The sequence below is a fragment of the Lepisosteus platostomus genome, chromosome 3, assembly GCF_059453375.1.
Source record: "Lepisosteus platostomus isolate fLepPlt1 chromosome 3, fLepPlt1.hap1, whole genome shotgun sequence".
Classification (NCBI taxonomy): Eukaryota; Metazoa; Chordata; class Actinopteri; order Semionotiformes; family Lepisosteidae; genus Lepisosteus; species Lepisosteus platostomus.
The window spans coordinates 12,182,202-12,197,326 of NC_142613.1; the positions used below are offsets into that span (position 1 = coordinate 12,182,202).

General features: G+C 40.0%; 1 protein-coding gene across 3 annotated transcripts; it reads left to right on the forward strand.

The window, feature by feature from the left end:
• The first annotated feature begins 9,171 nt into the window (after positions 1 to 9,171).
• LOC148674396 (uncharacterized) lies at positions 9,172 to 13,137 on the forward strand. Of its 3 annotated transcripts, none has more exons than XR_015935564.1 (5): positions 9,172 to 9,277; positions 10,584 to 10,682; positions 11,298 to 11,603; positions 11,919 to 12,227; positions 12,976 to 13,137. XR_015935564.1 is itself a non-coding variant. In XM_088627134.1 (4 exons), exons 1-4 carry the CDS (start codon positions 9,247 to 9,249, stop codon positions 12,170 to 12,172), a joined length of 690 nt encoding a protein of 229 aa, XP_088483260.1. In that variant the 5' UTR covers positions 9,172 to 9,246; the 3' UTR covers positions 12,173 to 12,551. The 3 variants fall into 3 exon arrangements, 1 of the variants encoding a protein (XP_088483260.1); XR_015935563.1 differs by lacking the exon at positions 12,976 to 13,137 and adding an exon at positions 12,626 to 12,914; XM_088627134.1 differs by lacking the exon at positions 12,976 to 13,137 and having other exon boundaries at positions 11,919 to 12,551.
• Positions 13,138 to 15,125: the final 1,988 nt, after the last annotated feature.

Genomic DNA, 15,125 nt, shown 5'->3' on the forward strand with positions numbered 1-15,125 from the left:
TCACCCATAGAATGTAGACGGGCTTGGGGGACAGTAAGGAGAGCAGAATTAGAAGAGCTAGGGTTGCGAGGTGGGGAGTAGGGCGAAAATAGTTCAGACAGGTACTGAGGTGCCAAGCCGTGCAGAGCCTTATAGGTGAGCATGAGGATTTTAAAGTCTACACAGAATTTGACCGGAAGCCAGTGCAAGGACTCCAGGATAGGAGTAATGTGAACACTTGCACTAGAACTGGTCAGGATTCTGGCTGCTGAACTTTGGACATACTGCAGTTTGTTCAGAGTAGATGTAGATACCCCAGCGAGTAAAGCATTACAGTAGTTAATTCGAGAAAACACAAATGTGTTGATACTGTTCAATCGCTTATAGCAGTATAATATCCTAGGATAACACAATCTGAATGGTATCATTTTTATCAGACAAAACATAAAAACAACAAAGGCTAGATTTGTGGATGAAGCAGTCTGTCCCTAACACTAGCTTTGTATCTACTGTAAATGGAAATAAGTACTTGATATGATGACAGAACATCTAATAAATTATAAGCAAAAGGCCAACTTTGTCAAAATGGTATTATTAAAATACAGGTAAAAAGTTTATAGTTTAAAAGTTTATTTTAAAACACAGTCTGTAAAAGAGCAGATTCTGGTTTTTTTTTGGGGGGGAAGGGGGGGTCTTACTTTAAAATGTAACCAGTGAACAGACTGGAAGGTGTTTTCAGTTGGACTAATTAAACCAGTTACAGGGTGAAGGAGGTAGTAAGGAGAAGAAAGTGGATTGAAAAGCTGAAAATACAGTGGCCCTTCAGAATCAGGGCAGTGGTCCTCCAGGAGTAAAATGAAAACAGATGCAGAATGACATTCCATTTCTATTGTCTGAACAAACACTGTGGTACGACTCCCCCCCCACCCCCCATCCACTAACCTGTAGGTGCATAACACAGATAACTGCATCATCTTGACCTAAATTTGTCTGTTTCTCATTTGATTTTTCTGTCGTATCTTGTTTGGAACAAACATTTGAAGTATTTGTTCTAAAAGACATCAGAAAAAAAGAAAAAGAAAAACAACCATGAGGTCACCTTCAGCTGAAAGGTGAACCTGCTCAAATGTAATAGAATTGAACAGGGGCTGTACAGTAGGGTGTGTGGCTACTTAGTTTCTCCAAGTCTAAGTAGGAGCGATTGTGGCTCTCTAAAGGGAATGTCAGTGTGAAAACGAACACTGCTGCTATTCTTATCCGCTGTGTCCTTGACTGGAAATGGAGCTCCCTGCACAATCCCTTCAGCTGTTAGCTTGCACTGAGGCAGGGGGCTGGGGATAGCTATTCTCACCTCTTGACTGTCATGCTGAGCACCTGTCTTTGTCTTTTAGACTATAAGCTTCAGGGGGCAGGCCAAATGTCAAGTCATTGTGGCTCAAACAGATGACTGGGGAGGGGAGAAGGATAGTGAATTATGAGACAAGGTGAGGCTTGTGTTGTTTGGAAGCTCTGATATTTTTAATCTTTTTTATTGCACTTTCACAACAAATTCCAGACGCATGCGAAGGCACGGGAGTGGTTTAAGACATGAACCGAGGATGTGGAGGAGTCAAAGTAATTCCAATTTCATTTAAACCACAAGGGAGGAAACCTCATTCCACTAAGGGAAAGAAAAACAAAAAAATTACTCTTTCAGGCTCCAGAAAAACAGAAACGATGGTGATGAATGAGTAAAACTCACACTAAAATCATTACAAAAAAAACCAAAAAGTCGATGGCCTTTCCTGTCAGAATAGCTACCCACAGTTAAAAACAGCTGTCAAAATTCAGCTTGGCTTCTATTTTTGTTTGTAAAAGCTTTGAGTTCAGTCTCACCTCATTACTGTCTCTTCATCTAAAGAATGAATTAACTGGCTGTTTTTAATGCACTTTAGATATTTTTTTTACCATCTGTTTATAAACAAGCTGCCATTTTTCTGTGGCACACCCACTCAGTTTAATTTAAAACAAAAAGTTTTAATCATACAGTACATTGATCCACAGAAACTTTCAAATGTCTATATGCCATTTTAATTATCCGAACAAGAGTAGTTCTGACTTTGGCATTTGCATTAAACCATCTTTATTCTCAGAGTACAGAGGCACCACTTAATTCAAAAGACACAAAAAGCAAACTGATTGCAATTTATTACATTAGAAAGACAAATCCTTGCAAGCCAGTCAGAGCAATTAATTGACAAGCATTGTAGTCAGTTTAAAAGAATATACTAATCTTCAAAGGATGAGAGAGTTGGTAAAGTAACTGTATTTCCACAATTCTAAAAACAAAGGTGGCAACTCTAAATAATAAGAATTTGCTTTTCTAAAAAGATTTTCATTCATTTGGAGTAGGAGATCGCCTACTTAACTTACCACTGAACAGCAGCCCCACCTGGGTGACACACAGCAACTACTCAGTACCATCAATCTCCCTGTACAGCAGATCAGGTGGAGAACTGATAGATTATCAGGTGGGGCGGTGCCTCTGTGGCTAAGGATCTGCGCCTCTGACTGGAAGGTTGCTGGTTTATATCCTGCGGCCAGCAGAGGAATCCTACTCCGTTGGGCCCCTGATCAAGGCCCTTAACCCCAACTGCTCCAGGGGCGGTGTATAAATGGCTGACCCTGCGCTCTGACCCCAAGATTCTCTCTCCCCGTCTGTGTGCCTGTGTGTCTCATGGAGAGCAAGCTGAGGTATGCGAAAAGACAAATTCCTAATACAAGAAATTGTATATTGCCAATTGTATATCAGGAGGGAACATTTTTGCAGGCCAGATTGAAGACGCAGGGAATAAAATTTAGCCAATCCATGGAGTCTACTCTCATGCTTTTGGACTCCTACTCTTATAATGTGTACTGTGAGATCTTTAATGAGCAAGTCTTCAGGATCTTGGTTTATCGTCTCGTAAATAGAAGGTATACAGTATGTCATTTTCCTGAAGGTAATGACACAGACTAGTGAAGAAATGAAAAGATTAGGCTTAGCAAGACGTTTTAATACTGATTGGGGAATGACATGCATTTCTAAAGCTTCAAACTGCTAATCAATAACGTCAATGATATTTCTTGATCATTGCGTCACATAGCATGTAAAAAACATACTTTATGAGTATTTAAAATCTATTTTAGAGAAATAGGAGGAAATGTATTTACTCCATTGCTTTGTACAGATGTTTAATGTTCACTTCAAAAAAGTGGATAGGTGTTACTGGCATTGTAACTCCATTGACCTCATCAAACATGAAATACAGTCTTCGTCCTTCTCGGCCAAAGGGTATGAAGACAGCTGTCTAAATTAACTGAGACAAGAGAGACATGGACAAGTGTGGCTCAAGCCAGCAGCTGATCTTGAACTTTGGGTAATTGAAGTGGTTCAAAGGAAGAAAATGAAACATGATTATGTATCCATATTTACCCTTCAAAATGTATTATGGGAGGGAAACAGCAAAGTTATTACAAGGTCTATTGTTTCAAGTGCAGAAATCAGATAGCAGTTGGGAGATACAGAAAAACTGCTTTGCAAAATCACTGTTCAGAGGTACAAAAAATTTACAAAGGAGACGATTGACTGAAGTCTAAAGCTGATCCCCTCCTAATGTGCTTCTCATTTCAATTTCCACATCATAAGTCTCCATAGGAAAAGAAATATTAAAAAGTGGCATAATGGTGAAAACTCAGGACTCCAAAACCTTTTCTCATATGAGAATTGGAACTGACCTGAATGGGCCCTGATCCAGAAAAATTGGACAACAGAGTAAAGGAAAAGAGTTTAAATGTATCATACCTTAACATAACAGCATGTGAGAAAAAATATAATGAGATCCTGTGAATTCCTTATAGTAAAAACATGGTCAGCTCAGTTACAGTGAAAATGTAAGGTACTGTACATACTGTACAGTATGTGAAGTAATGCCATCATTGCAGTCTTTATTATCAGGCAGTGCCCTAAGTAAGGTATCTTTTGAGTAAGGGGTTGATCAAAATGAAAGAGAAATCTCAGCTTCACTGAAATGTCATGTCCTGAGCATGACAGCAGAGAGGAAAAAAATGAACTTAAAAAATGAAAGATAAACAAGGCTTAGGATATGGTTCTGAATGGACAGAAGAATACAGTCATAAACAACTAGAATTCCTAAAGGCTATGTTTTCTTGTGTAAAGGTCACAGTGAAGCATGTCCGCCACCACATTTTTCTTGTGTGCCCTGTATACACAGTACATAGGTGTGCGTTGTATTGTGGCTACAATTCTATTCCCAACCTCTTGAAACACACGCTGACCATAAAGACGCAGATAAAGCTGTCTTATGAGTCAGTATTTGAAAAAGGTGCCCGGAAACCTTGAATACTAGCTACAGAGGTTTCAATTATCTTCTGTTGTAATGTACAGTATGTATAATTTGACAAGTGAAAACTAATGAAGTGTGATGGGCATCTGAAAAGCGCAGTATCAGAGGATACGAAATGGGAGTAGAATTTACTAGAGGACATTCCATTGAAGGCCTTTAACCTTTCACCTTGCCGGTGGACCTCAAGACCAATGATTTAACACTCCATCATTGCTGACAACACTGGTACAGGCCACATTATTTAGCACATACTGGGCCAGAAGGTAAAGGAACCGAAAAGTAATTCCCTGTTCCTTCTCCTAGCTGACACATTGAATATGGCCTTGTGTATAGACGGTACTTCAATCATAATGAGTTGCCATGAATCACCAAAATATATTTAATACACAGCAGCACTCAGCGTGAAAGCTGCCTAAACAGATGGCTAAATGCATCATGTCAATGTGAAGACTGACATCTCAGCCTTGCATTTTCATCCAGTCTGTTATTTCATTATTGATATTTCAAATTAATTTCATTTGCTAGGGTTTTCCACTCTCTCCCCCCACAATATAAATGATACTTAAATAGTTTCTTAATGATTGTAACAGTGATGCGTTTTCTAAAACTTTATTTTTTTTATTCATACATATTATGTTCCTGCAGAAAAGAGGGAGGAAAGGTTACTTAGCCACAGTGTTTAAGCAATGCTGGGTTTAAACCTAAACTGTGGTGTAAAGAAATCCACTTAGAACTATTTTTAGAAGCTTTTTATATGCAGCAAGTGAGAATGGGTATAAATTATAAAATAGTTTCAGTTCACAATGAAATTATCCACCAAATATACAAAACATGCAGCTGACTAATCTCTTCCAGCCCTTCTACAAAGTTAGCTACATTGTTACTGTCACGCCCTCTGCAGCCAGAGGGCGCTCCTTCTCTGTCCTGTCCCTAGTTTCCAGTCTGCTGTCCTTCCGGTCCCTCTCTTTCCCTTGGGCTATATATTTCCGGGTCTTGCACTCTGTCCTCGCTTTGCATTGACGTTCGGATGTCCTGAGACCCGCCTAGCACCAGGGCGCCCCACGTCCGCTCCCTGAGGGCATACTGTAGGTTTCTATACGGCATTCCTGAACTCTTTGCACTAATGAGCCCGGGCCTTTTTCCACTCGCTACGCATATGGGTCTTTTTCCGCTCTCCTGCTCCCCACGGTTACTCCCTTTGGACGTCCGTGACAGAATGCTGAGCCACCTACTGACCCCGCGAGCGGCGCTTTTTTTTGTCTTGCCGCAGTTTTTTTTTTTCTTGTTCTCTGGGCTGTTTTTTTTTTCAGTTCCTCTATTCTAATCACTGGATATCACTCCGATCTTCCGTGCCTGTGAGCGGGTCCTGTACCTGGCTTTCCTCGGGTAGATCACTCCGATATCAGTGATTGAATGTTGAGCTGGCTTGCCTATTCTTATTACTGGATATCACTCTGATCTTCTGTGTCTGGAGCGGGTTCTCGTGCCTGGCTCTTCCTGGTCTTGCTCTCTCCGATATCAGTGATAGAATGGTAAGCTTTCTGCCATTCCTCCATTCTTTTCGCTGGATATCACTCCGGGCATCTGTGTCTGTGAGCGGACTTCGGTCTGGCTTTCCTCAGGTTGTCCACTCCGATATCAGCGTTAGAATGTGAACGTGCCCATTTGCCGTTCCTCCATTCTTTTCGCTGGATATCACTCCGGGCATCTGTGTCTGTGAGCGGACTTCGGTCTGGCTTTCCTCATGTTGTCCACTCCGATATCAGCGTTAGAATGTGAATGTGCCATTTGCCCAGTCTGCAGTATTTTTCCCCGGGGTTTTTGTGGTTTTTTGCCTTTTGTTTTGATTTTTTTTCTTGTTTTTGGTTCCTATGTTTTTTGTGGTTTGTCTCCCTGGCCTTTCCCAGGTTTTTGTCTGTTGTGTTTGTGCTTGTGTACTTTTTTGTTTTAAGTCTCCGGAGCTCTACTCTACCCCCCCTTCCTCCACCCAATAAAGGTTTATACCCCGGAGGAGGGGGTAGCTCTCAGCCGTGGACTCCCGGAGGTTTCCTTTCAGTTAAATGAGGTTTTTCCTCCCCCCAGTGCTGTGCAGCTTATTTATTTGTATGGGCGTCAGGAGCCGCCCATGAAGGCCGTGACAGTTGCCTGCACAGGTTCTCTGTTACTAAAGGTCTAGAGAAAGAAGTTAAAGTTCTGAATTAGTATAGTATTTTCACAGACATTGTTTAATGAGAACTATCATTTTCCACTATTGTCTATGGTAATACAGGGCTTTATATTCTTAAAAAATATCTTAAAAAAGGATTTGGTGGCTTTTCTAAGCATGCCAAGTTTAACATTTTAAATACATTTTTTATTTTTTTAAAACATTTTTTAATTTAATAGAAAATAGAATTCATGACAGACTTCATTGGCTTAAGCTAATCAATCTTAATTAAATTAATTAAACCTTTAATTTATGTACACCTATCTCATACGGACATGAATAGATTGAGTTGATACTGTATGTCATTCCACCCTTTTCTGGGATTTTCACTAGAGGTCACTATTTTACTGCTCATTTCAGCAATCTGCTATTTAAACAATTTGAAAAGCAGAGATCATAGTGAAAATGAATACTTCTCTGCTGCAGGTATTTAGATTTTGTACATACAAGTTATATGCATTTAACACCATGCATTAAAACATGTGTACTTTATTTCATTCTAAAAATAAACAGCTTGAAACCGTTTATACTTTTAATATATATATATATAAAGTATATATACTGTAAGTAGTAGAATCAGAAAGCAAGCAGCTTTTTGTAATTAATTTTAGTTAAATATAAATATTTTCAGAAATGCACAGCAAATCCACTTCACTTTCTTCAAAATTACTTCTCATAAAAAAATAAAGAAAAATAACAGCAGGCTACCACACTATCTTCACGTAGTGGTGAATGGTGAACCTGATCAAAAGTAAACAGAAAACATCCTTTGACTGCTATCACTTTTTAAAACAAAATTCTTCTTTTATGCTGAGACAAAAACAAAAATGTTATTTAACTGTTCTAAAATCTATTTCGTTTTAAATTCTTCCTTTTATTCACTTTTTACAGGAAGCTGTACTTTATGACACCCCTAATGCACAAAGCCTTTATCAGACTCGGTAGTGTCTATTTTTAGAAATTATTTGCTTTTTTGTGTACTGTTTACACAAATCTCCTATTTTGTTCTGGAAGTGTTAACAAGAAACCCACCGTACCATGAAACAATTCTTGTTTTGGTGTAAACAATCATGCCATTAGGCACTTGTAAGAAACAGGAGTCACAAGAGATGTGATTCTTCACCGTGTTTTTATGGCTTTTAGAATGCAAATCTGCAGTAAACACTATTCTGTTTGATGACAGCCAGACCATTTCAGATTAATTTTGAGATATGAGATTACATTTAGTATAACAGCTCAATGTGCTGAGTTGAAATAGATCCTACTCATTTTTTTTAGTAATAGTATAATGTTGAATAGTAATAGTAATGTTGAATGATTTCAACATTTTCAAAAAACAGTAGCAAAAAGTAAACAGATCCTAGCAGTCTACACCTTAGAACCCAACAAATACTGTATACAGTATACTGTAAGACTGTAGGTTACAGGAAGCCTTCAATTAAGTCATTAGTCTTCTTGCAAATTCCTTAACTTAATGCAATTTAGTGCTTTTAAATTTGATCTTCACATATGAAAACACAAAATAACATCTCATGTAGGCTTTACTTTTCCAGGAGGCTTTACTTTTTTTCTTTTAACTTTTTTTTTACAATATAAATATCTTCCAAAAATAAAAACAACCCTTACTCACGGGTTGCACATGTACACTACTGTATATATGCATTTCAAACAAACCCATGTATGAATGTGTACAAACACCTTTCTCTGATATCTAATTAATTTCATAATTATGACACCCTGTGTCTATATACTGTCTAAGGACAAGATGCAATTTCCCATCCTCTGTGCCATTACTTTAATCAATAATAATCAACTGCAATATCTAATTCAGGGTTTCAGGGGAAGTAACAGGCACAAGTTGGGGTATGCTCTCGATGCAACGTCAGTCCATCACAGCACAATCAATAATGATGTGAAGTTGTAAATAAAATATTGCTCATAAATATAAATTGTCTAAACTGATTCACCCTGACTAGTCTGGGTTTATCAAAGGTCAACATTTATCAGAAACGTAAGATATGATCTACATGTAGGTGTCGGGGACCGCTAGTTATCCAACATCTACTATTTCAGCTGATGCAGAAAAGGGCCTTTGACAAAGTTGAGTGGGCTAACCAGAAGTAAATATCTATTATAACTTCAGTGTCATTTTCAGCTGACCACAAATACAAAGAGCCGTGCCTGAGTCTTGTGGAACAAGCCTTTTCTATCAGCAACTGTTTCAGAGAAGTGATGCTGACACAACAGCAAACTCTGGAAAAGGAGAAAGGGCCGTGTCTGTGCCCTCCAGTTGCTTGGTGAACAAGCTCATCAGGACATGGGAAGGCCAACGGGGCAAGAGGCCTCAGCTGAAAATAATTATAAAAAAGAATATTCAGAAGCATTAAAGGGGTGTGTTGGAAAAGACAAATATAAACTGGAATAAAACTTTTTTGGGACATTGGGTTGTGAAATCACATCTTATAAAAACTGCAACCACCCCTTGTGGTAAAGAAAGTTCACGTCCTACACTAAATAAAACTTACACACCCCTCCTACCCAATTTGCCATAGGAAGTATATTTTTCATTCCCATCACATTAATTCTCATAGAAGAGAAGAGGATCTGTGTCTCTGGTTACATAGAAGAAGGCTCTGACCTTGCTGCCTCGGGGAGAGAGAGACTGATTTGATCACCATGCCTCTATTCGCCATGTTTCTTCTGCTGTGTGAGTTTTTCAAGGACAGGGAAGAAGTTCCCTTTCAGATGCATTCATCTGATTTAATTTAATGTAATTTACGTCTTCTGTTGCAGACTGCCTTTGACCACATACTCATTTTTTTTGTTTATTTGCTTTGCTTTAATAACAGAAGCTATTGAAGAGTTGCAGGCTCAGTTCAAATGACTGTATACTGCAAAATATTTAACGAAATGGTTATAAAATGTTCCTGGAAAATATCTATTTTATAAGCAATGAAAAGCAAGATGGTGCATTACAAATGTGAGGAAAGGTTGAGAGTTATAATGAGATACTTCCATAAGAAAGACTGAGCACTAACTCCAAGACTTAGCTTTGACTGGGATAAAGACATTTCACAATGTACCCAGCTAACCCTTTTAATACATTGTATAGCTTGGTAGCTCTTTAGACCAAGGTGTCCAATCTTCCTGAGAAACCTGTGTGTTGTTTTTAGTTTCTCTTTAAATGTTTGGCAGCAGCACCTAAAACTGGAAACTGGAGTCCAGTTAAGCCAGTTACCAGGTGGTTTAACTCATTAAGAGCTGAATGAGCGTGAATGATCTCTTAAATTATGTATAAAAGTGGTTTTATGAAATAGTTATTAATGTAAAGCTGAGATCACCACAGGCTTAAATTAGTATACTGCATACTAACCCCCCAAAACTACAATAGAGTACGATTTGGGCTCATAACAAAGGAAGAAAGAGAAACTGATCAATATCTCAGAGGTCAGGCTACGATCTCAAACAATGGGCTGATATCAGAAGGCTGCATTCATTGATGAAGAAATGGCTGACACGGACTTTAATAAGATTTAGATTTCTCAATCTTTAATCTTTAATTAAATAACAGCACAGCCCAGGAGCCAAAGATACAAGCCAAGTTTCATGACCAACAAGTACAAAAGGAAGTTATAGAACAGAATAGATGTTGATACGTACTGCTCAAAGTGGTAAACACAATTAATCTGTCATACATTCTTATCATTTCTTTTTTATTTGCTGTTGTAGATTATCTTCTTAGGAGGCATGGTGCAGTTCTTATACTGGGTGTGTCTTGATGTGTTTCAGGATGTGTTAAGGCCTATGGGTATCTTTATAACATGAGTTCTGCCTTAAATTGTCTGAGTTGTATCTTAATGGCATAACAATATATACAGTATAAACTGAGTTGTCAGTGAAAGTTAGGGAGGGATGACCACATTCTCTTCTGTAAAAATATTGTAAATATTGTAAAAAATATTGTAAAAATAAAATGAGATCTTATGAAACACTTCTGTTTTCTTTCCCAACAGACTTCAATACGCCTAATATTTATTTCAGTAAATCTACCAAAGAGGTTCCCAGGGGGTATAAAGTCTGTATCACATGCTCCACTGTGCCACAGTACCCAGGTATGTACTCAGTACCCAGACTGTGCTCTCTCAGTCTTTCAGTGTCATTCCAATGGATGGAGGATTCACAACGGCAACCACATTGAGATTGCATCTGTAATGTGCTATGACTCTGGTGCCTTAAACTGCCACTAGTTTTGCTGCTTACCGTCTACAGAAAAACACAAGATCTACTTATCTGAAACAAGACTCATTTTTCAGTTCTACAATACTGACTCCATCCTGCTGAGTGTCTTCAACTAATGAACACAATACATGCGTTGGAATACAATTCACAGACGTCATCATTTCAGTTTTTTACAGTTTTGATGAGGACCCATCTAATTCCATTTGCATTACTGTGGGTGAGTGACTCTGTGGTCAGAGCTATGCTTCTTTCACCAGGTATTTCAAGCAGCCTTAAGAAGCTCTGACTTTATGTTGATTTCTTTTAGGTGCCATTTCATTATACATGCATTCCGTATAAACCTTTTTTTTTTGTGGAATGACCTAAGGTTGCATTGCAACTTGACACTGTATAGTGTAGCTGCTTCAGGGGTTAATCACTATGACTGGGACATAATCTACAAGAGACCTTATACTGGATCTAATCACAGGCATCTTTTTTTTTGCCAGTGGACTTCCAAAAGCCCAACATCTCCTTCAGTGATCTTACTGGGAAGGTGCCCAAGGGGCATGACTTCTCCATCACGTGTTCCACTGTACCACAGTACCTGAGTGGCACCTTTCACCTTCTCCAGCTCAATGGGATCAATGGAACCAGGAACCAATCAGTACCAGCTATCCATCAGTCTGCCACCTTCTCCTTTTCAGCAGTGGAATATTCCCATGAGGACAACTACACTTGTCAGTACCAGACCGAGATTGAGGGACAACTCTTTGAGTCTCCTCTCAGTGATGCAGCTGTGATCATTGTTACAGGTAAGAAGCAGAAATTAATCTGCTTGTTGTCCTTCAATATTTTACAAAGATATAAAAGTAAACACCTGATATTTCTATCATACTCTAATCTGCAAGTCACACAACTTCTCCCAAGATGTTTTGGACTCATGAATTCACTGGGGGGTCTGAAAGGCGGTGGGTGTGTGCTATCCAGGATCTAGTGTTGCTTGCACCCTATGCTTATGAGACAGGCTCTGAATCCCACAAACCTAGCCAGGAACCGGGGGCATCCAGATACTGAAAACACAACATAAATGCAACTTTACTGCAAGACTCTCGTCTCCGTAATTACAGATGCGAGGATCAGAGGACACAGCTCCTGTGCAGGGCAAGAGGAAGTGTATCACAGAGGAGAGTGGGACACTGTCTGTGATGACTCCTGGGACCTGTCTGATGCAGATGTGGTGTGCAGACAGCTGGGGTGTGGGGCTGCTGTGTCTGCACCTCCTGGGGCTGTCTATGGGCAGGGCAGCAGACCCATCTTACTGGATGATGTGGGGTGCACTGGGGGAGAGACTGTGCTCTCTCAGTGTCCTTCTAGAGGGTGAAGGAATCACAACTGCAGCCATGAGGATGATGCATCCGTTATCTGTGATGGTTCTGGTAGGTCAGCACTGCATTACATCTTTCTGTAACTGCCAAAGACACTAGACATAACATTATGGATTCCATGTAATGTACAGCGCATTTTAAATTAATTATCTATCGTGCATGTTTTCCTTAAGGATAGTGGGATATGAAACAAGGAAATAAACCAACTACCATAAAATTGTATAACTTATTTTATCATTTTTGGTTTTAAGAATGTGATGCTATAAACAGATTTGTTGTTTTTCCTTACTGTCCACTTGTAACACACCTAGTAATGTGGGTTAAGAAAATAACCTGGACTCTGCCTATCAGTTTATTGGAAGAATTGCACTTCATCTGCTGACTTGTTTGCTCCTTTTCAAATACTGTTGCAAGGCCCACACTTTTCTGATGTCCAACTATCCTTCAAGTTCTGCCCAGAGAGTCTATCAAGTTCAGCTGCACGGCCCCCTCCAGCCTCCTCACCAGCGGTGGCTTTGAGCTGTACAAGGGCAGTGATGAAAACCCCACTGTAACCGAGAGGGCCAGTTCCCCACAAACCATGGTGGAGCTGACTGTCTCACATGGACACATCACAGCACTGAAGCTACAGCTGTCAGTATACAGTCCAGGGCTGCAGACAGACCTTCAGTTCCCCTCCGAGTAACTCAGTTTATGTAGGTGGGTGAGTCGAAGTCACTCTGCTCTGCAATGACTAATAGGCAGCGGGCATAAAACAGTGGTTAGAATCTCAGTCCCTGAAACTCCTTTCTCTTTCCAGTGGATCTACAGACACCAAAGATCTCCTCTACTGTCCCTACTGGAGAGGTGACCAGAAGCCACAACTTCTCCATCACCTGCTCCACTGCGCCCCAGTATCCAGGCGGCTCCTTTCACCTCCTCCTGTCTGGATCAGAGATGCAGTCAATGCCAGCCACCTACCATGTGGCCTTCTTCTTCATAAAGAATGTAGACTTTGCTCACGAGGGGTCCTACCGCTGCCGATATCAGGTCCAAGTATCTGGCCATGCTTTTTGCTCACCTGACTCCGAACCAGTCCCTGTTACTGTGAAATGTAAGTGGGGGAGAAGTTCTAATTAAAGAGATCAGGTGTTGCTCAGTGGTTTCTTAGGAAGCTCACATTACACAACCAAGATTCTGCTATGTTCTAAAGCAGCCTAGTGAAATCTGACATGCAAGACTGAACACTAGATCTACAAAGGTCTGGGTATCTTCATAAAAATACTTATGGAAGCTATGATTGATGCACTGTACTCAATTTGAAAAGACAAAGCACTATTTCTATTTATCTGTCATTCCCCCCCCCCCCCCCCCATTATATTTCCTAATTGAGCAGTAACCAAAGGGTCTTTCCAGAGCAGCAACAACCTTTTTGCTTAGGCCATCTTTTGGATTCATTATCATAGCTTTTGCACTGATTAACAATTGTTTTTTTTTATCACTAGAGACACAAGCATTTAATGGATTCTTCTTCTCAAACTTCAAACTTCTAAAAGTTGTTTGTGGCTGTTCTTTCTGTAGTGGTTCTACATGGACCCACCATCTCCCTCGGTGTCCAGTCTGGGGAACCAACAAGGGGACGTGGCTTTAACATCAACTGTTCAACTGTGCAGGTGCAGGTAATGGGGCAGAACTAGAAAGGGTTGGAGCGCCCTTAAGAGAAGGAGTAGCGATCGTGACAGCTGGTTGCTTCTTTGGTATTCATATTTAAATGAATGAACACATCCCCTACAAACTACATTATGTACAGCTTATCCTACCAGATATTTAAAAAGAGATTTACACATTGTTCATGGTAAATAGCCTGTTGGATCATAACATGAGCCTCTCTATGTCCCTTTCTCTAGCTGTTCTCCAAGCGTACGTATCCAGACCGGCCAAGGACATTGATAAACTCTACAGCAACACCAGCACTGCTACAGCTGAGAAGAGTACTTTCCTGTACTGCAATGATCCAGGCACCATCTATTCCAACAACTTCTCCGATATTGTACAGGATCTTAAAAGCCGGGAACATGTTTGTGAGATCTTTTAGTCCTCGTCTTTCACTGATTTACAGTACGCAGAGAGTGCTTCAGGTGTTTCAAAGGGCCATCTGCTATTGAGCTTAATACAGTTGCTCTCACACCTGAAGAAGGCTCCACAGCCGAAACGTTGTGTTCTCTTTCTTCTTTTTTTCAGCATGGAATAAACCTATTACTTGTTACTTAATATAGTTCAGTGTGGTGAACTGGGGGGACTAAGAATTCACACATAGAATGCAGGGTGTGGTGGAGATCCAATACCATAAAAATGTAAAGAGTAGATGAAATCTTTAACAATGTATTCTAAAAACCTTTGATAAATGTAAACCATTTTATGTTTCTTAAGTCAGCGGTCCCAAATCCTTGTTCTTTAAGGCTACAACACAACAGGCTATCCTAAGTCTAATAATAGTAAGAATAACAATTCTTTTCACTTATATAGCAGTTTCGATCCCAAAATGATTTAGATATGGGAGGGAACCCACTGCATCCACTGCAGTCATTATGTGACGACCGTTCCACTACACAGCAGAGCAGGGTGAGGAGTGAGAAATTATTTAACCGATTCAACTAAGGGGGAATTTTAAAAAGCCCGGATTGTATAGGCCCAAAGTGGAAATTCACTAGATCACAGAAGCTCACAGGGTTAGTCTTTGGAAAAGTGCCATGACATCTTTAGTGCTGCAGTAATCAATAACCTTGGTTTAATGTTTCATCGAAAAGAATGTCTCTCCAGCACAGCAAGCTTGCTGTTGGCTTGTAACGTCTGTCCAGAGGGAAAAATGCCACCAAAAGATCCACAAGCACCATTTGCAGCAACAGCCGTGTTTTCTCTGTAGATCACTCTTCCCAGTTCTGACCAGGCCCAGCCTTGCTTGGCTTCCAG

Bases quoted from the DNA above. Each gene is read 5' to 3' on its own strand.
- LOC148674396 (XM_088627134.1), top strand. From the start codon at position 9,247: ATGCCTCTATTCGCCATGTTTCTTCTGCTGT. The intron at 9,278-10,583 runs GTGAGTTTTTCA...CTTTCCCAACAG, and splicing joins CGCCATGTTTCTTCTGCTGT to ACTTCAATACGCCTAATATT. The intron at 10,683-11,297 runs GTATGTACTCAG...TTTTTTTGCCAG, and splicing joins CACTGTGCCACAGTACCCAG to TGGACTTCCAAAAGCCCAAC.